We start from the raw sequence: 27,831 nt of genomic DNA, 5'->3' as shown, positions 1-27,831 counted from the left end.
ACCACCAGGGAAGTCCCAGGCATTATTTCTTCTGATCCTCACAACACCGTCATGAGCAGGCACTATCATTAGTCTGTTTTACAGATGTGGCAACAGAGGCTCAGAGAGGCGAAGGGGCTGGCTTACATTTATAGACTATTGGTGTCTGGACTTAAAACCAGGGTGGTGCTCCATAAACTACCACAGGTGGTAGTCCTGCCTCAAGACAGGAGAGAAACGAAGAAAGATGACCTCAGAGATGTGGGGAGATGGCCTCAGAGACAGACACAAAGAGACTAGGAGACCCAGCCAGAGGCTTAATGAACAGTGGGGAGTGGGGAAAGGTTGGTCTCTGTCTGGCCAAGCTGCCCGCCGCCCCAAAAAAGAATAACCCAGGCCGCCCCCCTAGGTGGAAACAATGACACAATCAGCTCCCAATACCAAGGCCCTGACATCACGAAGGGGGGCTGGCCAAGGTGGGGGGCGCCCCGCCCCTTGGCAGGCCTCTATGGCCAATGGGACGGCCTTGGAAGAGGCCCGGGCCGCCTCCCGAGCTTCAAAAACATGTGAGGAGGGAAGAGGCTGCAGACGGAGCTTCAGCTGCTGCCGCCTTCTTCAAAGCTGCTGCCACCACTGTCCACCATCAGCCAGCATGTCCTCTGCTCACTTCAACCGAGGCCCCGCCTACGGGCTGTCAGCTGAGGTCAAGAACAAGGTAGGGCTGGAGGGCCTCCCCGCGGACCTAGCCCACTTGCCCTGCCAGGCCAGAGGCTCCACACTTGGGGTTCCCTGGACCCCCTTCCTGCCTATCCCATATGACTTGGAACCTGAGAGAGAAAAAGGACGAGTATGGGGAAGGGACTGCCTTCCTCCCTGGCCTGAGCACCCCAGAGCCCTCAGCCCCTGTTGGGGTGTGAAATGGGGGAGCATGCAGGCAGTCACAGGTGAACTGAGGCGGTTGGCCCATTGTGAAACCCCACTTGATTAGAGTCCCCTGTTAACCCTTTTTGTTTCTGGGGGTCTGGGGAAGGACTTGATTTTGCCCACACCCCCCAGCCTGACAAAGAATTTGCGGAGTGCTCCAGATCTGGGGTTCCTGGGAGGTGAGGCCCCAAGGTGTTGGAGATCGTGAAGGAAACGGAGACAGCTGGGGATGGGCAGAGAGTGGGCATTAGGGACAAAGCAGGGGTCTCCTAATTCTGGGGCTGGGAGGACATGGGGACATCGCCTTCATGCTATGGATGGGTAAACTGAGGTTCAGAAAGAAGAGGCAAGTAGCTCAGGTCCTATATAAGAGAGATTCAGAACTGAGCCCCTGAACTTGCGGCACGCGCCCCCCATGGGATCAGCTTCTCCAGGGCAGCGAGCTTGAAGTCCCCAACCCACTGGAACAAGCCCTTGAGCGCTGCCCGGGGAGGAGTCCCAGCCCCGTTTGACAGAGGGCAACACTGAGGCTCAGGGTGGCTTTTCCCAGGGTTCCACAGGCAGGAAATGGGGAGCTGGGATTGGGAACCTGGGTCGGGGGGATCCTCGGGGCTGGAGGAGGGGGCGGGAGGGGGGCGGGTGCTCGGGCAGGAGACAGATCCCAGCGTCGCCCCCCCTCCCCCCAGCGCCGGCCCAGGAGCCGAGCGGAGCCGCCGCGCCATATAAGGCGGCCTCGGGAGCCCGGCCCGCGGGGCCGCGCTATATAAGGGCCGGTTTGCTTTATAAAGCCGGGCTGATGGGGAGGGGGGCGGCAAGGCCGGGGCCAGGTGAGGGGGCCGTCCCCTCTCCTTTCCCCTCCCCCAGGAGAAGGGGCGACCGGGTCTCCCAGGGGCCCGGAGCCTGTCTGGGCTGGGGTAGAGAGTTCTGGGGAAACGGAGGGGGGGCAAAGTGGGAGAGGAGAGGTGGGGGAGAGACGCAGAGATACTGGAAGCCTGAGACTTGAGAGGGACGGATGGGGGAGGGCGAGCCTGGAGCAAGATAAGACTGAGACAGGGATGGAGAGGCGGAGAGACGGCTGAGCCCCATCCTCACCCGAGGCAGGGAACCTGGAGTCGGAGAGATGGAGAGAGACCTATGAAAGCAGAGATGGACGAGCTATGAGCCCCACCCGCAGCCGGACACGAAGAGATGGGGACAGGATGACAGGGCCTAGGAAAGACAGACAGAGCTGGGAGAGAGACTGAGGACATCGTGCCATGGGGAGAGAGACAGAGAAATACAGACATGCAGGGGGCCAGGAGTAAGGCAAAGACAGGCCCTCGCCCCGAGCCAGAGAGGGGGCCCCAGGGCTGAGGACCTGGAGAGACACTGAGACAGAGATGTAAGACAGAGCAGTCCCCTGCAAGGCGGCATCCGGGGGCACCTCCTTAGGGCTCCTCCTCCCCTGCCTGAAGCTCCCAGGAGGGGGGCAGGGCCAGGGGAAGCTAAACCCCAAGTTTGGTCTGCAGGGGGAACCAAGAGGCCAGGCGCCGCCCCCCAGCTCTGAGTATCTTGTTCTCCACCCCTTAATCCACATTCTGTGGTGCCAAACCTCAGAATGCCTGGAATGGCCCCCTGGGCAGGTGCCACCTCAACACTGGCCCTCAGCAACCCCCTCCCCCCCCAACTGGACGTTGGGACAGAATTGCCTTAGTTGGGAAGGGACAAGGGAAGAGATCAGACCTAGGGAATCTTGGATTGGGCCTGGGAGCCAACCCTGCTCCCCACTGCGTCCTCACCACCTTCTCTGTGTCCCCCACCGCCAGCTGGCCCAGAAGTACGACCACCAGCGGGAACAGGAGCTTCGAGAGTGGATCGAGGGGGTGACAGGGCGCCGCATTGGCAACAACTTCATGGACGGCCTCAAAGACGGCATCATTCTTTGCGAGTGAGTGGGGCGCTCATGGCCCAGGCTCTGCCTTGGGCTGCCCCCAACCCCTCATCTCTACTACCTGAGCCCCTCAAATGACCAAGAGCTCAGAGCTGGATTGGGCACTTAATATCTGATACCTTTGTTTTGAGGTATCAGATATAAAGATAATCACTGTGCCCATTTAACAGTAAAGAAAACTGAGCCTCAGGTAAAACACGTCGCCCAAAGTCCCACGCTGTTCCAACAGAAATGACTTCCGAATCTAGAGTCCCAAGAAAGGGAGGTCACGGCGAAAAGGCATTGGGCCACATCAGCTGTCCACTGCTGGCTTGGTGACCTGAGGGACGTGCCACAGTAATTTCAGTGGGACCTCATTTTCTCCCCCTCTCAGAACCTAATCACTGAGGGAGAGGAAAACCCTCAACAGCTCCCAAGCCCCGATTCCAGATTCCACCTCCTAGATTTCACTGCAACCCTATTTCTGGGCGGGGCCCTGAGTCCAGCTGGGGTCCTGTCTTTTTCTCTGAGTCTGACCCAGGGCAGGGTGACCCTAAGAGCCAGAGCTTGTGCTAGGGAAGTTTCCCGAAGGCACAGCGTTACCAAGCCCTAGCTGCTATAAAGAGAGGGGCTGGGGGATGTTGTTCTACCATATCCAAGGAATCGGGAGACAGTCTGGTGTCCCAGGCCTTAAAGAGTGCAGGGCCACCCACCCATTTATGGAGGAGGTGCATTTATGGAGCACCTGCTGTGTGCCAGCCAGGTCTAGGCACTGGGGATAGTGAACAAAACAGACTCGACTTGGGGCGCTTACTAAAGCTTACAGAGCTTTAGTCCTGGTGGGGGTGACTGAACAAATAATTGATGAAATAATCACATACTTGCCTGTGGTGGGAAGTGCCATGAGGAAGAGTCAAGCTGGGAAGGATGGGGGACGGGGGTCGGGGGGTGAAGCGTTGCTGCTTTGTACAAAATGGTCTGGGAGGTCTTTCTGGAGAGGTAATATTGAAGCAGAATCTTGGAGGAAGTGAGGGAAGTTGCCGGCAGGACATCTTAGGGAAGAGTGGGCCAGGCAGCGGGGACAGCCAGTGCAAAGGCCCTGGGGTGGGAGCATGCCTCAGTGATCAGGGGAAGTGGAGGGAGTTAGCTGGGGGCCAGATGGTACAGGGCCTCTTCGTCCTTCATGCTATGGAGTTAGGCTTTTATTCTCATGGCAATAGGAAACTATGGGAGTGCTTTGAACTGGAAATTGTTTTTTAAATTGAAGTATAGTTGATTTACAGTTGTGTTAATTTCTGCTGTACAGCAAAGTTATACAAGGTCCTACTGTATAGCACAGAGAACTATATTTAATATCCTATGATAAACCATAACGGAATTGTTTTAAGAAGGCCATTTTAGCCACGGGATGACAAGCATCTGGAGGGGATGAGGTGGAAGCTGGGAGCCCAAGGGGAGGTCAAGGCAAGAGCCCAGAAAAGAGACACTGGTGGCTCAGAAAAGGGCGGAGGTGGGCTTCTGGAAGTCTTCAGGAGGCAGAGTAAAAGGAATTGCTGAGGGATGGAATGTGGGGGTGAGAGAGAGGGAGAGGAGGGTCAAGGGCGGCGGAGGGCTTTGTCTGAGACCTGGGGGCTGGGTTTACTGAGCCGGGAAGGATGGAGGGAGTTCTGTGGGGGGAAGTGGGTGTCAGGAGTCCAGGTAGGGTGCATTTGATTTGAGACACCCATGTGGGGAGCTGGAATGGAGAGTAAGAGGTGGGCTGCAGGAAGATGTTGGGGAGTTGTTGGCGTATGAATGGCATTTAAAGTCAAGAGAGGACTTCCCTGGCCATCCAGTGGTTCAGACTCTGCGCTTCCACTGCAGGGGGCACGGGTTCGATCCCTGGTCGGGGAACTAAGATCCCACATGTCACGCAGCGTGGCGAATAAAAAAAAAAAAAATGCCAAGAGACTGGATGAGATCAAGGGGGTGAGTGTAGCCAGAGAAGAGGCCCCAGTTCTGAGCTGTGGGCTCTCCGAGGTGTAGCGGTTCGCAAAAGAAAAGGAGATTGAAACATGGTCACGAGCGAGGCAGGTGCACCCAGGAGACTCCCCTACACCCTCCATCGGGAGACTTTCTGACCTGAACGAGCCTAGCTCCCCGAGGTTGGTTTCCCATCTGGGTCCTGCCTGTGTGTGCAGATGGTCTGTGGTGGGGCTGCAGCTGGGGGCTGACTGCAGTGGGAAACAGAAAAAGGGATACTGCCCACTGACTGTCATCCTGACCCCTTGTCCCGCTGGGCTGGGCTTGGGTGGGTGCAGTAGGGGTCCCCTTCCTCAGTGCCCTCCCCTGCGTCTTGCAGGTTCATCAATAAGCTCCAGCCAGGCTCTGTGAAGAAGGTTAATGAGTCCACCCAGAATTGGCACCAGGTGAGCCCAGACTCTCTTAACTCTTTCGGCCCCTGGCCCATAGCCCCTCAGAGCTCCACCCAGACCCCCACTCCCCTCCCACCCCTGACTGCCACCGGCTCCCCTCCAGCTGGAGAACATCGGCAACTTCATCAAGGCCATCACCAAGTACGGGGTGAGGCCCCACGACATCTTTGAGGCCAACGACCTGTTCGAGAACACCAACCACACCCAAGTGCAGTCCACCCTCCTGGCCCTGGCCAGCATGGTGAGCGTGGCTGAAGGGTGGGCATGGGGCCTGGGAGCCACTTGTGCCCCCTGAGCCCCGCGTGGGTGGGAAGGGGAAAGCAGGTGCTGCTCAGGGTCTCCGAGGGGACAGTGTGGCCCAGGGGCTTCCTTGTCAGTCCCTGCCCACCCCCCGCCTTCCCCAGGCCAAGACGAAAGGGAACAAGGTGAACGTGGGAGTGAAATACGCAGAGAAGCAGGAACGGAAATTTGAGCCAGAGAAGCTAAGAGAAGGGCGGAACATCATCGGGCTGCAGGTACTGCCCCTTCTTCACCCAGGTCTCAGTGCTGAGCTGAGCAGAGGGTCAGGGAGTGGAGGAGGCTGGGAGGGCACCCTGGTCCCTGCAGGCTTTGGCGGGGGGTGGGGGTGGTGGCAGGATATTTGGCCTTTACTAGACTATACGCTTGGCATTTTTCCATACCCTAACTCACTCCTCCGACAGCTGTAGGGGGTGGGTACTGTTATCAGCATACCCTTTATACAGATGGGAAAACTGAGGCCTGGAGAAGATAGCTTACTTGCCAGGATTGCCCACGTGATGAGCGGCCGGGCTGGAACTTGAACCCTGGAAGTCAGGCCACCTATCAGTCATGCGACCCACCTTCTCTGGGCCTCAGTTTCCAGTCTGTAGCCTGAGGGTGGAAACAGTGCCTCACTAGAGGGCCATGTACGTGTCTGCTGACATGAGTTACATCTCGTGGCCCACCGTGAGATTTGTAAGCCTCGGGGTGATTCTCCTTCTGGCTCCCTAGATGGGCACCAACAAGTTTGCCAGCCAGCAGGGCATGACAGCCTACGGCACCCGGCGCCACCTCTACGACCCCAAGCTGGGAACAGACCAGCCCCTGGACCAGGCCACCATCAGCCTGCAGATGGGCACCAACAAGGGAGCCAGCCAGGTGCGTGGGGGGCCATGGGGCGGGCTGGTGGGGCTGTGCCCCCCGCCGTCCCCTCGGCCTGACTGCACTGCCTTCCGTAGGCTGGCATGACTGCTCCCGGGACCAAGCGGCAGATCTTCGAGCCGGGGCTGGGCATGGAGCACTGCGACATGCTCAACGTCAGCCTGCAGATGGGCAGCAATAAGGGGGCCTCGCAGCGGGGCATGACGGTGTACGGGCTGCCCCGCCAGGTCTACGACCCCAAGTACTGCCTGACGCCCGAGTACCCAGAGCTGGGCGAGCCTGCCCACGACCACCACCCGCACAACTACTACAACTCCGCCTAGGGCCCTGGGCCTCCCGCCTTCCCCCGGGGAGGCCGGCTGCTGCTCTTGGCAGGGCCCAGCCCGGCCCGCCGACCCCCTCCCTCTGCATGGCTCCTCCAGCCCCCTGGCACCTGCCTACAGGGTTAGCGTTTGGGGGGAGCAGACTTGGGGGGGCCTGTGGGGGGGAAAGGGGGCTCCTCCCTGGGTCCAACATAGAGCCGGGTGTTCCCAACAGCACCCAAAGGACGCACTGAGCAAAGCTACCCCGCTGTCCCCCACTCCCCACAGGTGGGTCCCCCAGAACAAGAAGCCCCCCCAAGCGAAGCCCCCAGAGCCCAGGCTCGCCCCCCTCCCCCATTCCCACAGTGGGAGCAAACTGCATGCCCAGACCCCCAGCGGACACACGCGGTTTGGTTTGCAGCTGGCGTTAAGGGATGTGACAGCGGTGTTTGTAACGCGAGCACTTTCTTTTTCTACTTCACTGGAGCACAATAAATGGCTGTAAAGTCATCTGAGGACTCAGGCTGCTCTGTCACAGAGGCTGTGTGGCTCTAGCACACGCATAAGTGGCCTTGCTCAGATATACCCCATCTCCCACCACACATCTGCACAGGCACACACACTCACATGCACCCTAAGATACACACACAGAGCTCACAGAGCTTGCTGGACCCAGGATGTGCCGCCCCCCCCCACAAAATCCGCACGCACACACACTTCGTGTGTATGGTGTACACACGCTCTCTACAGCCTTAGTGCACACACCCTTTCACACACAGATACACATGCAGTACACACTCCTACTCAAGGCACATAAAAACATAAACCTTCACACAGGTACACAATACACACACACACACACACACACACACACACACACACACACACACACACACACACAGGCTCAGCACCCATGTACCTTCCCTGGGGGTCTGTGGGTTGCATTGAGGCCAAGCGCCGGGCTGGGCTAGATGGGATGTAAATCACAGTTCTGCAGCTTGCCAGCTAGGTGACCTTGGGCAAGTCACTTCCCTTCCCTAGGCCTGTTTTCGCATTAGGAAAATGAGGACATGGAACCTTGTGGGGTCACAGGGAGCTTAAATGAAATGATGCCTCCAGACAGGGGATGACATTTGGTACTGATCATGACAATGGACAACCAGCCAGGTTCTGGAGGCCCCTGTGGGCAGGGAGAACCCTTTAGCCCTGAAGTAGACTGTGGGAAGGTGGGAGGGGACAGGGCAGTGGGTAAAAATGGGCCCTTTGGAAAGATGTGCCCACTTTGGATGGGCACAGTGGAGGCACTTTGGCAATGGCCCTTTACCAACTGGCACAGAGCAGTTAAGTAGCTGACTGCAGGGTACAGCTGGTCCAGGCGCCTGGCCTGCCAGCCCAGGATCCCAGAAGTCTGGACAAGGTCCCAACCTCCCCACATTTCAGAGGGGACCCTGCTCTCCCGGTGATGTGGGCCCCAGCTATCCTGCCCGGAAGCTATCAAATGCCAGGGTTCCAACAGGAGGGTGCGGCCATGCTGGGGGCACAGCGGTCTTCTCCCCTTCCCTCCCCAGGGCAGGGGTCGAGGCTGGAATGCGGGGACCTGCAGAGACAGACATCAGAAGACCCGCTCGCACAGACGCACACGGCCCCTGGGGCCTCGTAAACTGGATTCCAGGCGCTCTTGGCCTGGCTACCCTAAGTCCTGCTACCCTAAGTCCTTCTACCACTGGGGCCAGCTCGGGGAAGCTATGCTGAGGAGGATCCATGCCTGGCCTAGGGCCCTGCCTTCTTGGGAAAACAGCACCATATTAGCACTTGGTCTGCAAGACTGGGGTGGGCGGGCCCTGGTTGGCAGGAGCCCCCTTTTCCTGGACCCCAGAGGGCATCCCCCCCACCCCGGTGCCTGTCCACCACTCTGCCTGTGTCTGCTGGGTCCTGCCTCGGCCAGGGGACCCCACCTGGGGCCTTGGAGGGGGAGGTGGGAGCACCAAGGAGGGGTATGTCAGGGTAGAGAGGGCCCTGGGGGACACATGCCCGACTCAGTGGCTGGGCCTGGTGGCCAGGGCTTCTGGCCTGGTCAGCATCTTCTCGGCCGTTCATATCCCTCGCTGCCCTGGTGGGTCCGAGTGTGTCCGAACCGTGCCGGGAATCATGACAGATGCCTCCATCCTCAGCGTGGCCCTGGGAGGAAGGTTCCATCGTCCTTCCCACTGTGCCAACAAGGAAGCCAAAGCACAAGTCACTTGCTGCCCAGGCTCACGAGGCCAGGTGGAGGAGATGGACCTGCTCACACTGCCACAGGGTCAGGGCCTCCATACCACGAGACCATCTGGGGTCTCGCACCATCAGCCTTGTTAAGGTGTGTTTTTTCCAATACGACCAAGCAATTAACTCAGTTCTGACACTCTCTACCTGGAGAAAGCATCAGATCCCACGGGATAAGCGTTCTGTCCAAGACTGCCCCTCCCCCACTTAGGCTGCCAATCACAAGTGCAGGTTGTTACCTGTGCTTCTGAGCAACCAGCTGGAGATCGGGGTGTCCCCCCACCCCCGCCGCCTTCTCAGATTTGGTTAATTTACTAGAGTGGCTCACAGAACTCGGAGAAACATTTTACTTATTACATCAATGGTTTATTATAAAAGAATATAACTCGGGAGGAGCCAGATGGAAGAGATGCCTAGGGCAAGGTATGGGGAAGGAGGGTGGAGCTTCCATGCCCTCTCCAAGTGTCCCAGCACCTCCCAGTGTTCACCAAGGGTGGAAGCTCACCAAATCTTGTCCTCAGATCGTGCTTCATCTGTAGGTCCCTTCCCCTTCCCGAAGGTTGGTGGGCGTGGCTGAGCTCCTACTCTGCATCGTGCCCTTTCCTGGGACTATCTAGGGTCCCACTCTAAGTCACTTCATTAGCATAATCTCACCTGTGATCAAAAGGGGTTCCTTATGGATGACAAAAAGTACTCCAGTTGCTCAGGAAATTCCAAGGGTTTTAGAAGCTTCCTGCCAGGAGCCAGGGACAAAGCCCAAACATTTCTTCTTCCACCCTACGCGTGCATCTGGCTCCACCTCCAGCCTTCCGAGAGACTCCTCGCGACCCTAGGACAAGGGTCCCTTACTCTTCTCCAGTGCTCCCCACCGTCCCCCACCCCCCAGGAAGCCTTTTTCTGACCCCCCCCCCAACGCCCACCCTGGGCTCTGCTGGCCCCGGTTTCTGCTGTGACTGTAAACGCCTGGCCAGGTGTCTGTGGGTTCATCCCTGTCCCCTGAGCCCAGCACTGCCCTGGTTTCACCTTGAATGCTTGTAGAGTGGATAAAACGTTGGACAGTTTGAAGGACTGACCACTTCCAATGGCCCACCAGGCCACCTCTGAATGCCTCAGTCTCCCCCGTTCCCTCGTTCAGCCCCTGGGTCTGACCCAGAGCCCAGGAAACCAGAGAGCTGGGAGTTTTGCGTTGACTGTTTTATTTAAGGGCTGGTGACTGACAGCTATCCCCAACCCAGCCCCTCCCTCCTCTACAAGAGGCCAAATGTGAAAACAGGCCGCCCTGCCAGGGGGCCTGTGGGGCTGTGGCTTGAATCCCAGGCCACAGGCCTCGGAAGGCAGGGAAGGAGGATGGGCAGTCGGTCCAGTTCAAATGGACAAGTGCTGGTGAGGTGGGGGAAGACGCTGGAGAGTCCCGAGGCAGCCTCTGCTGGGCTTGCCCTCACCTACGATGTCAGGACACAGGTCCCTGGAGGAGCCAGGGCCCCAAAGCCAGGGGGCCAGGTGCCAGAGGAGGGAGCAAGTCAAAGGCTTTCGGAGCCAAGGGAGGCAGTTCAGGCCCCTGGGGCCCAGCAACCCTTCAACTCTACCCCATGCCCACGAGGACACCCCCACAGTCACACCTGCAGCCACACACACTCACACCCATGCCCACACCCACTCCACACACACACACAGGGCTGCAGAGACCCTGGACCCACACCCTGGACCCTGGAATGTCTCTGGATTGGTACCCAGCGGGTGAGGCTGCCAAGGGAGTGGGTCCTCTGCGTTGCTACTGATTGGCTGCCTCGCAGGCATCTATCCAATCGCTATACACGTCCACTGGTTCCGACAGATCTGAGCCGCTGAAGTCAAGGGCAACTGGTAGCACTGGACCCCTTTCCTATACATACTTCTGTTGCTCACGCTGTTAGCCAGACCCCTGCCCTGAAGCCTGTCACCCCACGTAAGTCAGCACGTGGCACTGGTTCCTCTCGGTGGCCACACCACCAGGGCACGCAGCAGGGCTGGGTGCCCTTGAGCAGCCCACTCTGGGCAGAGCAGCCCTGAAGGCCCGCCCCCGTCCCCTGGGAAAAGCCCGGGTTCCCAAGGATACAAGTGATGGGCGTCTGGAATTCTTCCAGGCACACGGTACAAGAGATGACTCCGGTGTTGCGCGCCCGGTCCCTGGAACGGGAGGAGATGCAGGGACTTAGTGAACGAAGGGGCCTGTGTCTGTGGGTGACAATCCCCTTAACCAGGAAGGCTGGGGACAGAATGGAGGACAGTGGGGGTGGGGGTGGGGGTAAGCCACCTCCCGACTGAGTAAGGAGAGGGCCGGCCCCGTGAGGTGGGATCCTGGGCCCCGCTCACATTTTCACGTCACAAGACTTCTCGTGGTTGCAGAAGGGGCAGGTGAACTGGGTCTCTAGGGTGCCTGTCATCTTCTTCTTGGGGGGTGGCTTCCGTTTTGACTTTCTGCGCCCCATGTCTGCAGGAGGGCAAACCTGTGGGAGGATGGGGGCAGAAGTCAGCGACTCGTGGGATCCACGCGTCCCTCCGGCTCGACGCTCTAGGAAGCGGTCAAGTGGTCCTCCCCCTGCCCCACCCTGATTCTGGCATCATTCTTCCGTGACAGCGGAGGTCAGCAACCTGCCATATAAAGACCAGAGTTTCATTGATATTTAAGACCACTCTCTATGCAACATCCTTGTTCTTAACTAAGGGTGCTTCCAATTCACTGAGTAAAAGAAGCAGTCAGACAACATCCACAATCCACAAGTCCCCAGGACCACTCACTCAACCTTCTCTCCTTTGCTATGGAAGAACGTCCACGCTCCCCACAAAAACAATTTGCTACCTTGTGCCTTGGATCCCAACATCACATTTTCTCTCTCTACTGGATCATTAACAAACACACTTGTTATGACCTCTCCCATCATTAAAAACCACCCCTTGGTTCTCCGTGAGCTTTTCTAGCAGAGCTGTCTGCGTTCCCTCCTGCCCTCTCTCCACAGCCCCTTCCATGCTGTCCACCCCAAGGGGCAGTCCTCAGGGTACTGGACACACCGGCTCCTCCTCCCACCATTCTCACAGGGCTCTCCCACCTTCCTCAGTGGCAGCTTCTTGCAGTCTCTGCTGCTGCTGCAACCCCATCCTCACCCCGTCAATTCGCTAATGATAGTGAGTCCACAAGCTCAGTCTTTGGACCCCTCCCCTCTCCATCTCCACTCATTTCCATGGAGATCTCACCCAGCGTCAGGGCTTCAAATGCCTCCTCTACACCGATGTCTTCTCTGAACTGCAGGCTCCCCTGGCCACCTGCCTCAGTCACACTCCTACCCGGTGCTACCAAACGTTTAAACAGAACCTGTCCACAACCGAGCTCCGAACACCTCAATGTGTTGTTCCACAGGCAGCAAGTCCATCTTTCCAAAAACCTTAGACTCATCCTCAATTCCTTTCGCCCTCTCTCACACCCCTCATCCCATCCTGATCCTACTGTTCTACCTTTAAAAGACATACAGCATCTGATCACTTCTCACCACTCCCAGGGCCAGCTCCGTGGTCTGAGTCTTGAGTCCCAGTCATCTCTGGCCTGTATTATCACAACAGCATCCTCACTGGTCTCCCTCCATCTCTAACTCTGCCCAGCACCCTCCAAATGTGAATTCCTCGAGGGCAGGGATTTCTGTCTTTTCTTTGTATACCCAGCGCCTAGAACAGCTCGTGGCACAGAGCTGGCTCTCAACAAAGATTTACTGAATGAATGAATGACCAATGCCAGGCCTACAGTAAACCACAGTACTGCTGCAATCAAGGCAGGCAAGGTATCTGCTCTTGTACAACTGATATTCTAGCGGAGGAAGACAGACCCTTCAGCTAACTAATAAGGGAGATAATTTTCAATATTGGTAAGTGCTATGAGGTTAATGAAACAGGGCTAAGTGAACACTTCCGGGACGGGGCTACTTAAGGGTGGAGCTGGAAGAACCCTTGGGTAAGAGTCATTTAAGCTGAGGCCTGAATAAGAGAAGGCGACCATGCATGGTAGTCCAGGCAGAGGAAATAACAACTGCAAAGGCTCCAAGGCAGAAGAAGCTTTTCTTGAGAAATAGAAAGAAGACTGGTACAGCTGAAGCCGAGCGAATAATGGGGAGATGGGTGTGAGATGCAACCGAAGAGCAGCAGCCAGACCCTACAAGACCCAGTAGGCTTTAGTAAGGCGTAGCCAGTTCTGCAACCCAGGCTCTCGCCTTCGGGGGTACAGGGGTAGTGTTCTGTTGAATTTTTTTCCCCAAAGCCTGGCCCTGGTTACCACCTGCACCAGAATCACCTGGGAGTGCTCAAAAAATGCAGATTTCTGAACCTAACCCCAGATCTCCCCGCACTAGAATGTCAGTTCTGCGGGTTCGGGTGGGAGCATGATTTGCCCACTGCTGAATCCCCAGCACGCACAGTACCTGGTATGCATTAATAGCTCAATAACTGTTTAATATAAACAAGTCTCCTGAATCAGAAGCTACAGGTGGGCCCCAGAATCTCATTTTCCCCGGTGACTACAGCACCCGCCAACCACACTCCAGAAAAGGGAGTCTGGCCTGCACATAAAACTCCAGGGGCCTCGGACTGTACTTCTGTGGCGATCTGAGTTCAAAGCGCGCCAAGTTGGGGGCTGGAAAAGAGCTCAGCCACCGACCCTGCCGGGACTCAAGAGGAGGCGGGTGGGCCGTCCCTCCAGGCTCACCGAGGCTTCGGCTCCGCCTCCCGCCGGCCGCCGGTAGAAGCCAGGCCTCCGAACAGCGGGCTGGGACCCGGGGGAGTAAGTTCCCCGATGGGCCGCCCCCCAAGCCCTGGGCCCTCGGGGCCTCCTCCAGGACCCCGTCAGCGCCCCGGAGTCGCAGAGCGCCCAGTCCCACCCAGCCCCAAAGCCCGCCCGCGCGAACCTTCACCTGCACTCGCCGACGCTCTTTGCGACAGCCTTGTTCACCCGGGAGACAGTGACTTCCGGCTCCCGGCGGAAGCGGAAATCCCTCCCCTCCCCTTCAGTCTCACCCACCCGAGGCCGGTACCTCCCAGCGAGTAAGCCCCGCCTCCTTCAGCGTCTGTGTGCGCACGCACAGAGAGTACGTCTTCTCTGTACTCTCATTCCGGGCCCGGAGACGGGATCGTAGTGCGCGTGCGCGAGGGCTGGACCGCGTTTCACAGTTGGTGCGCAAGTGGCCGCTACTTCTAGTGAGCTTCCGCGGTGGCAGTTCCCGCGTTTCAGGAGCGGTGGACCGGGCCATAGCAGCACTGGAAAGGCAGCCTCTCCCTTGGCTGCAGCATCTTCACGTGCCTTCGCTCCCACTTCAAGCCCCAGCTCCTCGCAGCTCACCTGGGTCTCCCCGATGTCGGGCACATTCAAATATCTTAGTGCTAAGAAACGGCAGATACCAGTATGGCTGAATCAGAGTTAACGGGGGAAGCTTGTAAGAAGTTCTTCTCAAACTTTAACAAGAACCTGTGGATCTTACTGTAATTCAGGTTCTGGTTCATTAGGTCAGGAGTGGGGCCTGGAAGTCTGACTTTCTAACTAGGTCCCCAGTGCCATACGTGCTGTTGGTCTGCGGGACCACACTTTGAGTGCCGAAGTTATAATACATGAGATTGGACAGGCAGGTAGGGGCTGGGGGAGGGGAAAACAGAGCTCCACAATTCCCACCATGTAGTGAAGAGGCTGGACAGAAATATAAAGGATCAGTTGCTACACTGTTCAGCGCAGCAGAGGGGAGTGTGTGGATCTCAGAGCATGTGATGGTGGAGGGGGCTGCCAAACTAGTACAAGAGGTTAGAGAAGGCTTCCCTGGGAGGCCGATGCTCAGGATGGAATCCAAAGCCTGAGTGGAAGTCACACAGACAGAAGTAGCACCTATAGAACTTAAGAGGGAGTGAAGGAGAGAGGAGTGTCAACGGTGGAGACCCTGGGCACTGCCTCTTACTCAGATGAGGAAGGCTCAAGAGAGATAATTTGGAGGAGCGGTCAAGGGTTGTGTTTGGCTGTGATTAGTCTGAGACAAGCGAGAGGGGCTCTGGAAGGGGCCTTTGGAAGGGAAGCCAGGAGCTCAGGAGAAGGATCTGGATGTGATTTTGAGAGTCATTTGCATATGGAGGTTATTTAAAGTCTTGGGGCCAGAGGAGGTCACATGGTTTCAGGGGTAAGGGGCAAAGTGTAGCAAAAGAAGAGGGCTAAGAAGGACACCAGGGCTCCCCAGCCTTAGAGGTTAGGAGGAGGAGGAGCCAGCAAGAGACTGTGCAGAACAGTGAGGTAGGAGGAGGAAGTGGGTTGCCCTCTCCCAGAAGCCTCCAGAGGCAGGTATTTCAAGACGAGGAGAGTGATCAGCTGTGTCACATGTGGCTGCGAGTTTGAGTAAGATGAGGAAAGAGAATTGACTGTTGACTTTGGCAAGTGTTTGGTCCCTGGCAGTCTTGATAAGAGCTCTTTCATTGGAGCGTTTAGGAAAATAACTTGTCAAGAGATGTATCGATGTATTCCCAATAGACCTATCTCCAAGAAGTCCTCTAGAGGGCAGTGTTACTCTCAGAACTGCCAAGCTTAACCCTTGGCAGTGAGTGCCTCTCTGGAGGACCCCTTCTCCGTGCTTGTACAAACGTGGATACACACAGGATGGGATCATACCATACATGTTACCTTGCAACTTACTATTTCCACTTAGTGGTCAATACACATACAGATAATTATTGTGTGACTCTGCCGTAGTCATGATTGCCAGGTTCACAGGTTTTCTGTGTCTTTTCTTTCCCTTTTCCTTTCTTCTCTCTCTCTCCCTTTCCTTCCTTCCTTCCATTCTTTCTCTCCTCTCTTTCTTTCTCTGTCTCTCCTTCCCTCCCTCCCTTTCTTCCTCCCTTCCTTCACATCTTTATTGAGATATAATTGACAGACAATAAACTGCACATTTTGACATATACATACACCTGTGAAACCATCACCACAATCATGATAGTGACTGTTTCCATCCCCCCAAGAAGTTTCCTTATGTCTCTTTGTAGTCAATCCCTACCCCACCCCCAGCCCTTGACACCAACTAATCTGTTTTCAGTTCCTATAGCTTTGTGTTTTTGAGGTAGTCACATAAACAGAATCATACAAAACGTAGCGTTTTGAATTTGGCTTCTACTCAGCTCAGTACGTTTGCGATGTGTCCATTTTTTTTTGGCCACACTGCTTGTGGGATCTTAGTTCCCCATCAGGGATTGAACCCATGTCCTTGGAAAGTGTGGAGTCCTAACCACTGGACCGCCAAGGAATTCCCTATGTCCATGTTGTGTTTATCAGTAGTTGTTCCTTTTTATCATTGAGTTGTATTCCGTTGTATGGATGGACACAGTTTGTTTATCCTTTCACCTACTGATGGACATTTGGGTTGTTTCCATTTTGGGACAATTATGAATAAAGCTACTATGTACTGTCTCATTCAGATCTTTGTGTGGATGTTCGTTTTCTACTGTATTTTTTTAAATTTAATTTTTATTTTACTTTGGAGGGTAGTTGATTTACTCTACTGTATTTTATTTCTACACTAAAACATGTGATTCCTCTGGAATTCATTTTTGTATACGGTCTGAAGTAGGGTTCAGGTTGTGTTTTGTTCTGGGCTAACCGACAAGGCAGATAACATCTTTCCTGGGAAGTTGTAATGCCACCTTAACCCACATCACGTTCCCATGTGTTCTTGAATTTGTTTCTGGATTCCCTCTGGATGTTTTCCCGGAGCCAGGGTCATGCTGTTTTGATGACAGTGCGTTTTGCTGTTTGGCAAGGCAGCTTTCTCACTTTGGTATTCATGAGTCTTGGCCTTGGAGGCTGTTGAGTGGGTGGATGTGGCCTGACTCTCCACTAACAACCTCCTGGCTGAGTGAGGGTGCCAGTGCCAGGCCCAGCACCTGGTGTGAGGAGGGGAGTGGGGAGATGATAATATCCATGATGGTTGAATCAGATGCAGTTGCTTGGGAAAAGCGGGAGGAGATGAGACTCTGTGACCGGTCTTCAGGAGTTTTGCCCTCTTATTTCCTGTAATTTACAAGGCATCTTTTTTTTTTTTTTAAAAACATCTTTATTGGAGTGTAATTGCTTTACAGTGTTGTGTTAGTTTCTGCTGTATAACAAAGTGAATCAGCTATATGCATACGTATATCCGAATATCCCCTCCCTCTTGCGTCTCCCTCCCACCCTCCCTATCCCACCCCTCTAGGTGGTCGCAAAGCACCGAGCTGATCTCCCTGTGCTATGCGACTGCTTCCCACTAGCTATCTATTTTACACTTGGTAGTGTATATATGTCACTGCTACTCTCTCACTTCGTCCCAGCTTACCCTTCCCCCTCCCTGTGTCCTCAAGTCCATTCTCTACGTTCTCTTTCTGACTTACTTCACCCTGTATGACAGACTCTAGGTCCATCCACCTCACTACAATTAACTCAATTTCATTTCTTTTTATGGCTGAGTAATATTCCACTGTATATATGTGCCACATCTTCTTTATCCATTCATCTGTCGATGGACACTTAGGTTGCTTCCTACAAGGAATCTTTCTACCCATGGCCGTGTGCTGGCTGACATTGTCCCCTGAGCTGGAAGGAAGCCCTCTAGGAGGGCATGTGTCTACCCTGCCTTATTCCTTTGGGTGCTCCTTGAGTTGGCACAGGACTTGGTCCTTGGTGCTTGGTAGACATGCTTGGCCATTGTGGAGGAGGGGGGCCAATCCCCCTCCCTGCCACTAGTTCCCTGTGTCAGCTTGGATGTGTCACTTCTCCTTTCCACCCTCTGGGCCCTGTGAACTGGGATGTTGGGCTAACTCCACACTCTGGGCCCTGCAAACAGGGACACTGGGCTGACTTCTGATTCAGACCCCTGCCTGCTTGGAGCCTCTGAGTCAGTGGGAAGAGGCAGGGTGGCCGTGAGCTGCCTTGACTGTCGTGGTTACGATTGAGGGTCTGACGCTTCCTGGATATGACCTTGGGCACCTGAGTTAACCTGTTGAGCTTCTGTCCTCTGAGAAGCCAGGATGACGCTGGCCCTTTCCTCCTGGGTCAGGATTAGAAGGGATGGCGGGTTAGTTTGGCATAGAGCTTGGTGGGTGGTAATGTCAGCTGGAAGGAACTCAGGGCTGGCATTCTGGTAAGACAGCTTTGCTTAATTTTAATAGTAACACATGTTACCTTGTAACAAATTCAGCAGTGTTGACTGCTACAAAGTAGCAAACAGAAGGTGCCACTTCCATCAAGTCCCTTTCCCCAGGGAGGTGAGGCAAGGGATGCTCATGACACATGTTCAGGCTTTGCCGGTATTCTTTTTTTTTTTTTTGCGGTACATGGGCCTCTCACTGTTGTGGCCTCTCATCGTTGTGGCCCCTCCCGCTGCGGAGCACAGGCTCCGGACGCGCGGGCTCAGCGGCCATGGCTCACGGGCCCAGCCGCTCCGCGGCACGTGGGATCTTCCCGGACCGGGGCACGAACCCGCGTCCCCTGCATCGGCAGGCGGACTCTCAACCACTGCGCCACCAGGGAAGCCCTGCAGGTATTCTTTTATTGACTATTTGGCAGTGACCAAAGGATGCTTGATTCAGGAGACAGCTGCACCCCCATTGCCCAGAACTCAGTAACCTCACTTATTTTACCCAGGGTGCTATTTCATTCTATTTAGGTGGGCAGGCAGCTGGACCCAAACAATTGGGTCCCTGGCCCCGTAGCAGCTGAAGTGGCCGTTGAGGGCAGGCCAAGAGAGCAGTTCCTGTGACTGGCTGGCTCAGGCTGTTTGTGGTGGGTGTTAGTCAACTCAGAAGCCCAGAGGGGAACTGGGTTTCTCTGCAGCTTTCAGTTCAGGGTGAGCATTCTGCTTTGAGCGTTCCTCGGCAGGAACAGGCCCTGAAATAATTCTGCTTCTGGAAGTTCTCCTCCGTACGTACTTGCACAGATGTGCAAAAGCACGGGTCCAGGTGTGTCCACTGCAACTATGTTGGTAAGAGGGAAAGATTGGAAAAGATTTCCGCAGGCCCCAGCAAGGAGCTGGTGACATAAGGCAGAAACTCCATGGCTGTCAAAAAGCAGGGCAATCCTGCTCTTGGGAATGTATTTGGTTTATCCTACAAGCATAACTGCATATGTAGGAAAAGAATGTGCGGGTCATTTATGGCAGCATTGTTTGAGGATAGCAAAATTATTGGAAGCAATCCAGGCGACCCTCAGTAGATGGCTGTGTAGACAGACAGCTGGGGACTGGCACACAGTGGGGCCTCTGTAGCTGCAGAAAGAAGCTCCCCCAGAGGGCTGATGGGCAGATCTCCAGGTACAACAGGCAGAAACAGCAAATTGAAGAAGAGAACCTTTGGGGGTGCAGGAAATGCTTTTATCTTGATTGTGGTGGTGGGTTTGTGGGTGTGTGCCTTTGTCGAAACTTACTGAACTGCAGACTTTCAAAATGTGTCAATTAGACCACAATGAAGTTGATTTGAAAAAGGAAACAAAACCAAAACCAAAAAAGCAAGGTGCAGATCGGTGGGAAAGGGGAGGAAAAAACCGTTCAGGTTTGCTTTCATTTGCACACAGAAATCCTGCAAGGAAGCCCAAGGCATTTACAAAAAGCTATTTCCTTTCAGGAAAGGTGGAGGGACAGATGGGAAGGGGGTGAGATATTTTACCTTTCTACAGTTTAGATTTTCGAACCATATGAATAGCACCGATTCCACAGTGAAATGAACATAAATGAATGTTCTGATATGAACAGTCCACTTGTGGTTAAATAGAACCCCCCACCCCAGAAGAAAAAAAAGAACCTCGCTGTCAGTCCAGTGGTTGAGACTCCGTGCTTCCACTGTGAGGGGCATGGGTTCGATCCCTGGGAACAAAGATCCCGCGGAAAAAAAAAAAAAAAAGGAAAAAAGAAAAAAACGCACGCAGAACTGGGTATACATTGTGATGCTTTGTGTGAAAAAAGGAGGATGTTTTCATTATGGAAGGAAAGAACATGATGATGGCTGTCCCTAGGAAGGTGAGCGTGGGGGAGGAAGGCTTGCTTCACACTGGACCCTTCTTTGTGTTCGGTCTTTACTTAAAATTGCATCCATGTATGAGGCCAGTTGGTTATGGATGAGGCTTAGAGATGGAGACGCAGACCAGCAAGTGGGGGAGCCCCGAGCCTTTCAAACCCAGGTGATGCATCTCGCCAGTGAGGTGAGGAAAGGGATGCTCATGATACAAGTTCAGCCTTTGCAACTATTTTTTTTATTGACTATTTGGCAGTGACAGAGGATGCCTGATCCAGGGGAGGGCTTTCCCTCCCTGTCCCCCAATGCCCGGAACTCAGGCTGGGCGAGCCCGGCCAAGGGGCCTGGCACTCTGGCCGGAACACGTGTCCATGCTTCTTTCACGTATGTGGGCATCCTTGTCACAAAGGCCATGTGGCACCACAGTTTCTCATCTGTCCTTCTCCTTCCTGCTCTGCCGTAGCACCACCGGCCCTTGAGAAAGCCTGCCCGTGGGCAGGGGGTCCAAGCGGGGCCCACTCACCCACCAGCAGGGAGGCGCCCCTAACTCAGGCCCTGGCGTGGAGCCCCCGTCGGTGCTGGTACTCAGACCTGGCCTGCCTTGGCAACTTGGTCTTGAAGAGGGACTTGCCCGAGGCCTCGATGTAAGTGATACTCATCTCTTTGGGGCTGATCTCAACGTAGGCGAAGCCACCCAGTGAGTTCTCGGCCCCGTAGTGGAAGCGCAGGTAGCCGTTGGGGACCTCGCGCAGGTGCTTCTTCGAGGGGTCCATGAAGTTCCCGGACCCGCTCAGCACGAAGCCCACGCCATTCTCATCCTGAAGGTACTGTGGACAGAGGAAGCAGGGTCAGTGGAGCCCCCAGCCCCTCAGTGAGGTTGACCACGGGCTTGGTGTCTACCTGTCTTGAGTCCAGGGTCAGGCCTGTGATGGACCACAGAGTCACCTTGAGCAAGGGACATACCCCACCCCCTCCTGTCCTGGGCCTCAGTTTTCCCACGGGTGAGAGTGTATCGATCTGAGCAATCAGTAGTCAACTGGGACCCGTGAGACGGCTTTGAGGGAATTTTGGGCTGTTTTCTGGTTAGCGAGCGTAGAGTTTGAGAGAGAGTGACATTCAGGGGGCTCCCAAACAGAAGGAGGACCCCGATATGCCACGTGGCACAGTGGCTGGGCTGGGGACCCCTTACCAGGCTCCCGCCCCACCCTCAGTTCCCTCACCTGCAGGTTGTGATCGTGGCCGCACAGGTAAGCGGTGACCTTGTGCGTGGTCAGCAGGGGCAGCAGTTGCTTGACCAGGCAGTGGGTGGGCCCGTGCTCGGCGATGGACCACACGGGGTAGTGGCCGGCCACCAGCACGTAGTCCTCCTTGGCCGCCGCCAGCTGCTTCTTGATCCAGGCCAGCTGCGTGCGGGCCATCGCCAGGTCGCGGGGCCTCTCGGGCTGCCGGCTGGCAAAGTCGTCCGAGTTTCCACACAGCGTCACCGTGTCCAGCATGAAGATGGCCACGGACACGTTGGACCGTGGGATCTTGAAGCGCAGGCGGTAGTAAGGGCTGGGGAAGTTCCTGTGGATGGGATGGAGGTGGTGGGCGCCCGTCTTGGGCAGAGAAGCCCCAGGCTCAGCTCTGGCTGATAGATCTCTTTGCCCACCTGAGCGAGGCTGGCGGAGGGATAGAAGGAGGGGCAGGCTCACCAGCGCTTGGAGACCCTGGAGTAGGCTATCTGTGCCGAGACGTTCCCCAGATGGTCGTGGTTGCCAGCCAGCACGTACCAGGGCACGTTGCGGAGTGAGGAGGCAGAGAACACGTCCTCAAAGGTCTCCTGCAGCAGACAGAGAAGGGAGCCCCCCCCACCCCCGCAGGTTCAAGCAGCCATCGGATGCTCCCACCAAGTCAGGCGCTATGTACAAGGGAGACGCTGAGTGTGCTAGGTGCCTACAAGCGTCAGCTTCTCTCTGCCCTCTCCGGAGTCAAAAGGTCGAGTGGCTTCTCCACGCGTCCCCCCGCCTCCACACCTACTCCAGTGGCGCACACCTGGAACCTCTTGTCGTTGGCATCCTGCACGCCAGTGAAGTAGAAATTGTCCCCCAGGGACAGGATGAAGTCTGCGCCCAGGATCTGCACGGTCCTGGCAATCTCCTTGGCATTGGCCATTTCCCGGGCTGTGTAGAACGGGGCATTGGGGACCCCTCCCCAGTCACCCACGGCAACAAAGCGCAGGACAGGGGCGGGGGCGGCGCGGGTGTTGGTACTGATGCCGGCAGCCCAGGGGAGCACCAGGGGGAGCACCAACGACGCTTGCAGGACGAGCAGCACCGTCCACGTGTCCATCTGGGAGGGGAGAGACAAGCGTCTGGGGCACGGGCAGCATGCCCCCCCGCCCCCTCAGAGATCCCCACTTGCCCTGTTCTGAGAAAGGAGGAGATGGCTCCCTGCAGGGATGGCCTGGCTCCCTAGTTCCCGGGACTTGAGTGCAAGAGCTGGCTGGGAGGGTCAAGGGGCGGGCAGGGTCCAGCCAGCGGGGCGGGGAAGCGGGGGTATGCGGGGCCCAGCACTCACCCTGGGGGAGGCACAAGCCAGTCGGCTGGGGGCTCAGAGAGGCAGGTGAGCTCCAGAGCAGAACTGGCCGTCACGGAGCCTTTATTCCCTGGGGGCGGAAATGGATCATTAGAGAGGATGATGCAGTTTCTCCGCCAACTGTTCCAGAAGCCCTCCCCTTGGGTCATGTGAGCCTTGGAGTTAGTTCCCCGGCAGCCCGACATGGGATTCGAGGCCAGAGCGGGGGTGGGGGTGGGGGTGGGGGTGGGGGGGGGTGTCTGGCCTATGAGTGCAGCCGCGCCTGCCCCACAAGCTCTGCGTCTGCCCACGGGAGCGCGTTTGTGTCGTGGGCCTCGTGTGTGCTGTGTGCGCAGCTCTATCTGTGCCCTCCGGCCAGGCACCTCCCATGTGTGTGTCCGTGTCCTCCCCGGACGTGTTTGTCTGCCAGTGCCTGGGTGTGTCTGAGCTGTTTTCTGCGTGTAGCCAAGCGTGCCTGCCTCGGTCACATGTCTGCTGTGTGCCTGGGAGTCCCATGTCCCCGTGGCCGTGGACACTGAGCTGGCAAGGCCTGTGTGGCAAGCCTGTGACGCGCGCCTGCGTCCTCAAGTGGAACTGTGTGTGTGAGACGAGGACTTGTGTGTCCCTGTCTTGTGCCCGAGCCGAGCTGTGTGTCTATGTGTTGTGTCTCTCAGCTGAGCTGTAGGTCCGGTGCGTGAGGTGTGTTTGACAACATCTGAGCGCGAGTCCCAGGGTCACACCCCCCCTCCCCCAAACAGCAGGGGCTCCCTTTTCCAGGAAGTCCTGACCACACCTTCCTCTCTGCCCCACCCCCCATTCCTGCAGGAGGAACCCAGGCAGGAGGCAGCTGGTGACGAGCCGTGTGACCACAGACTTTTGACCCTCAGACCCCGAGGGCAGGGGGCCAGGCTATGGGGCAGCGGGGACCCTGCACTTGAGGCCGCTCTGAGCTGCCCCTCCCCTCCCTGCCTCCCTCCTCCCGGCCCTGACTGCCCCCTGCACACTCACGCTGGTTCCCTACAGCCTCTTGCGACAGTGGATGGGGGCCCCTCATTCACGGCTTGAGGACACAGGTTGGCTGTTCGCTCCTCCCGCCCCCGCAGCCCCGACAAACAGGAAGTGGGTCACGAGGGCAGGCGGAGACCCCTCCTCCGGGTGGAGACCTCCCGCCGCCCGGTCGGTCTCACCTGGCAAAGGCTGGGCCAGGGGTCAAGGCCAGGCGCGGCCGCGGGAGCCGAGCTGCAGGAGTGCGGGGTGCTAGCCGTCGGGGCTGCCCCGGCTTTAAGGAGGCGGCAGCTATCCCGCCCTGCCGGCGGGCAGGGGGCGGCCCAGGTGATCCCCGGCGGCAAGCGCGGGCGCCTGGGCCTCCTGGCCCGGCCGCCGCGCCCGGGGATGCTGCTGGGCCACTGCGTGCCACCACGCTTGCGGGGAGCACTTCTGTAACAGGAGGTAACTCTCCCTGGAGGGCGGCCCAGACCTGCCGATTGGGCTGCAGCTCGGGCGGGCAGGGTGGCTCGGGGACCCGATTTCCTCCCCCTGTCCCCACGCAGGCAGTCTCCACCTGCCTGCGCACTTGGGGCGCCCACGGCCCCCACGATCTCAGCGCTGGGTGGGGCCTCAGCCCCGGGCTGCGCCACCCTCTAGTGAGGAAGTCTGTCATCTTCAACCTCAGTTTCCTGGTCTTTAGGTGTGAGGGCAGAAGAGTCCAATCTTACTTAGAATTGCAAATAATTTAAGTTGAAACACCCCTCCAGGTGCTGGGGCTGCAACCCTTCCCGCCTCCTTCTGAAGGTGGGCGGGAGGCAAAAGAGTTAGTCCCATCTGAAGAGTAAAGTATGGGAAAGCGAAACATGAGAACTTTCTGGTGGAGATACCTGGCAGACACCGCCCTAACAGATGATCCAGGTGAACAGCATAGTGATGTCTTACTGATATCACGTGGCCCTGACATAATGTCATGAGAAGGGCCCCTCACCTCCTGGGTTTCTCCCCAGTCACCTGTAACCACAGGCTTATGATGAGAAAAATACCAGATACACCCAAATCCAGGGATAGTCTACAGAATACCTGCCTAGAACTCTGCAAAAATGGCCCAGTCATGAAAAAGCAACCTTTGAGGGGCTGTCACAGACTGGAGGAGACCCAGGAGCCGGGAGGACGAACTGAATGTGGGATCTTGGGCCAGAAAAGGGGCACTTGTGGAAAAACTGGTGACATCCAAACAAAGCCTGGAGTTTTGTGAATAGTAACACAACTAAGAAACAGAATCGCGTATAGGTTCCAGGTAGATCATGGTTCCAGATGATTCTGGCCATAGAGACGACAGCGAGGTGTATGTTGGAACTCTTTGCATTTTTTTTTTTTTTTGCAATTTTCCTGTAAATCTATAATTACTCCAAAATAAAACAGTTTACTTTGAAAATAAGCACGATCCAAGAAACTTAAACATGGATTCGACATGCACTGAGCACCTGCTGTATGCCCAGTACTGGCAGACCCAGCAGGGAACAAGACAGATAGGAAACACCTGCTCTGCTGGGGCCCCACGAGCTGGCGAAATTTATATTCTCGCTGTTAATTACTTTCCATTCTTTGGGGGTGGGGTGGGGCATTCTCTTTCCATTTTATACTTTATGTATTGTTTGGATTTTTGCTTGAAAAGCACTGTTATTTTGCCAGCAGAATAAATGCAAACTTCCTTCTAAGGTATCTGTGGTCTGAATGTAAACATGGGAAACAAAGACCTCATCACAGATCCAGGGCAGTGACTGTTTTCTGGGGAGACAGGAAGAGGAATGGAATTGGGGCTCAGGGACAAGGTAGTGTCAGGAAGGGGGCTTCAACTTTATCCCTACTGTTTCCTTTCACAGAGAAGGGAAAAAAAAATTATCTGAAGCAATTAGGACCAAATGTTAACATTTGCTTCTTCATGTGGCAGGTCTGGGGGTGTTTGAGGGATTATCTTCTATGCTTTCTGTAATTTTTTGAGATCACACAAAATTATAATATTTATTATCGTATCGTATTACCTGGTCTTTAAAGAAACGCTGGAAAATACTGAAAAGCACAAGGAAAATGATTACACTCGTCTGCCTAGAGAGTGACTATTCAGTAATTTTTTTCCATTAATTTTTCTATGCCTACATGTGTCTTCTGAAAAATGGGATGCTATTGACACCACTTTTTTTTTTTTTTGGCCATGCTTTGCATGACGCAGGGATCTTAGTTCCCCGACCAGGGATCAAACCCACGCCCGCTGCAGTGGAAGCGTGGAGTCTTAACCACTAGACCGCCAGGGAATTCCCTACTGATACCATTTTTTAAGTTTGTCAAATGTTAACATTTTCTATATCTTTTAAATTAAAAAGTACAAAAGCACATGCACAGGAAAAGAAATCAGACTTCTTGCGGAGTGTGTAGTGAAACTTGTGAACCCTTGGCTATATCTCTCTGGTCACCTCTGGGGTTCGGAGTAAACTCTTTTCCCTGCATTCACCCAGGGGAGCCTGCTTCTGCGATTTTCTGTGGAGGTGGATCAGGATTTGGCTCTGAGCCTCCCTCCCCCTCCACTCCTGCCTTGCTTCCCAACACCAACGTCAATCCCATGGCTGAGTTCCTCCCTGCCCTCCCCTCCCCTCTCTGCCCCAGCTCTCACCACTCCTCTGGCCTTCTCACCCTTCCTGGAATAGGAGCCCTCGCTCTGACTTCAGGGCATTGGCACTTGCTGTTCCATTTTCCTAGAAGGCTCTTCCTTCTCCAGCTACCCCCGTGGCTCCCTCCCACTGTATTTACGTTCCTTTAACTTATCTAAAAAGCTTTCCTCCCACCCCCATCCTGACTCCCTCTTAACTTGCTGTAGTTTTCTCAGTAGCCCTTATCACTGCCTGATGAACCAAACTCTGCTTATCTTGTTTTCAGTCTGTCTCCCCACCCGAATGAGGCGACAAGAACTGTCTGCCGTCGGTGGTGTTTGCTGCTGTTTCTCTGGCATTTAGAATCTGGGGCCCACAAAGACAGCTGCTCAGGAATTATCTGGGGAAGGATGGAGTGAAGGGACTCGCTTGCACGACACACTCTTCCCTCCAGTCTGAATGTGCAGCTTCCCCTCACCCTCCTGGCTTCTTCCCTTGAGTGGATACCACTAACTCCTTTACACCTTGCTTCAGATCTAAACGTTGTTGTTTTGCTGTTGTTGTTTTCTTTGTTTTTTGGCCAAGCTGCGTGGCATGTGGGATCTTAGTGCCCTGACCAGGGATTGAAACTGTGCCCCCTGCATTGGAAGCAGGGAGTCTTAACCACTGGACCACCAGGAAAGTCCCAAATGTTGTTGTTTTTGATAATCTGTCCAGGACTCTTGGAGATATGTCAATGTGTGCATCTCCTTCGTGTTGGGGCCACTGCGCACAAGTCACACTAAGGACAGTGTATTCTGACCTCAGGGCCTTTGCACTTGCGGTGCTCGCCACTGGCCCACTCTCCCCCACCTTCTTGTCTTGAGCAGTTGGCTTCAATGCCACTTCCTCAGACTACCCTGACACCCTGACTCAGTTAGCACACACACCCAACACCTACTCCCCTGTCTCTACTGTTGCCAAGTCCCCGCGCCCCCCGCCAAGGAATTCCCACAAAAGCAGGTCTGGGTGGACAACAAATGTCCACTCGATGGGGTCAGAAGCGGGGCAGGCAGTTAGCATTACTTCTGACAAGCACGGTCAGTGAAGGGAGGTGTGCAGCAGATTGGTACATGTGGTGAGGAGAGCCTGAGGTGGGAGGTATCAGGAGCTAATGGCCTGGAGCTCCGGAGTGTGGACTCGATCTGGAGGGTGACATGTTTGGAGGATAGGGTCCAAGCTGTGTTTTTACAAGATCAGTCTGGAAAAAAAGCACGTCACAGACAGATCTATATCGTCTGTCTCTCTATATCTATTATTATTATTATTTTGGCTGCACGGCATGTGGGGATCTTAGTTTCCAGACCAGGGATCGACCCCACGCCACCTGCAGTGGAAGTGCAGAGTCTTAACCACTGGACCGCCAGGGAAGTCTCATTTCTATATCTATTTATATCTATCTATCTGTATATCCATTTAACTACATCTATCCATTTATCTGTATCTCTATCTATCCATTTATTTTTATCTATCTATCTGTCTGTCTATCTACCTATCTGTATATCTATCCATTTATCTATATCTATCTGTATCTCTATCTATCCATCCATTAATTTTTATCTATCAATCAATCAATCTATCTATCACACTATATCTTTTTTTTTTTTTTTTTTTTTTTTGTGTGTGTGTGTGTG

The 27,831-nt window shown here is 55.2% G+C and overlaps 3 protein-coding genes across 6 annotated transcripts; 1 reads left to right on the top strand and 2 right to left on the bottom strand.

Annotated features, from left to right (window-relative positions):
• Positions 1–487: 487 nt before the first annotated feature.
• CNN1 (calponin 1) lies at positions 488–7,199 on the top strand. The gene is made up of 7 exons (XM_007106652.4): positions 488–694; positions 2,709–2,830; positions 5,154–5,220; positions 5,330–5,467; positions 5,631–5,741; positions 6,238–6,384; positions 6,465–7,199. The coding sequence occupies exons 1-7, from the start codon at positions 488–490 to the stop codon at positions 6,708–6,710; spliced, it is 1,038 nt and encodes a 345-aa protein (XP_007106714.3). The 3' UTR covers positions 6,711–7,199.
• Positions 7,200–9,330: 2,131 nt separating this feature from the next.
• Positions 9,331–13,936, bottom strand: ELOF1 (elongation factor 1). 4 transcript variants are annotated; one of them, XM_055082714.1, is made up of 5 exons: positions 13,678–13,836; positions 11,304–11,437; positions 11,047–11,117; positions 10,682–10,787; positions 9,331–9,605 (listed from the first exon to the last, which is right to left on the bottom strand). In XM_055082714.1, the coding sequence occupies exons 2-4, from the start codon at positions 11,417–11,419 to the stop codon at positions 10,723–10,725; spliced, it is 252 nt and encodes an 83-aa protein (XP_054938689.1). In that variant the 5' UTR covers positions 11,420–11,437; positions 13,678–13,836; the 3' UTR covers positions 9,331–9,605; positions 10,682–10,722. The 4 variants fall into 4 exon arrangements, with proteins under 4 accessions (XP_054938689.1, XP_028340584.1, XP_007106712.1 ...); XM_028484783.2 differs by lacking the exon at positions 9,331–9,605 and adding an exon at positions 9,612–9,780; XM_007106650.3 differs by lacking the exons at positions 9,331–9,605; positions 13,678–13,836 and adding an exon at positions 13,883–13,936 and having other exon boundaries at positions 10,112–10,787.
• Positions 13,937–20,197: 6,261 nt separating this feature from the next.
• ACP5 (acid phosphatase 5, tartrate resistant) lies at positions 20,198–22,637 on the bottom strand. Its single transcript, XM_007106649.3, has 5 exons — positions 22,530–22,637; positions 22,005–22,301; positions 21,665–21,792; positions 21,191–21,536; positions 20,198–20,797 (listed from the first exon to the last, which is right to left on the bottom strand). The coding sequence occupies exons 2-5, from the start codon at positions 22,299–22,301 to the stop codon at positions 20,519–20,521; spliced, it is 1,050 nt and encodes a 349-aa protein (XP_007106711.1). The 5' UTR covers positions 22,530–22,637; the 3' UTR covers positions 20,198–20,518.
• Positions 22,638–27,831: the final 5,194 nt, after the last annotated feature.

This window comes from Physeter macrocephalus, unplaced genomic scaffold (genome assembly GCF_002837175.3).
Source record: "Physeter macrocephalus isolate SW-GA unplaced genomic scaffold, ASM283717v5 random_232, whole genome shotgun sequence".
NCBI classification, from domain to species: domain Eukaryota; kingdom Metazoa; phylum Chordata; class Mammalia; order Artiodactyla; family Physeteridae; genus Physeter; species Physeter macrocephalus.
This window is presented reverse-complemented; position numbering and strand designations above follow the sequence as displayed.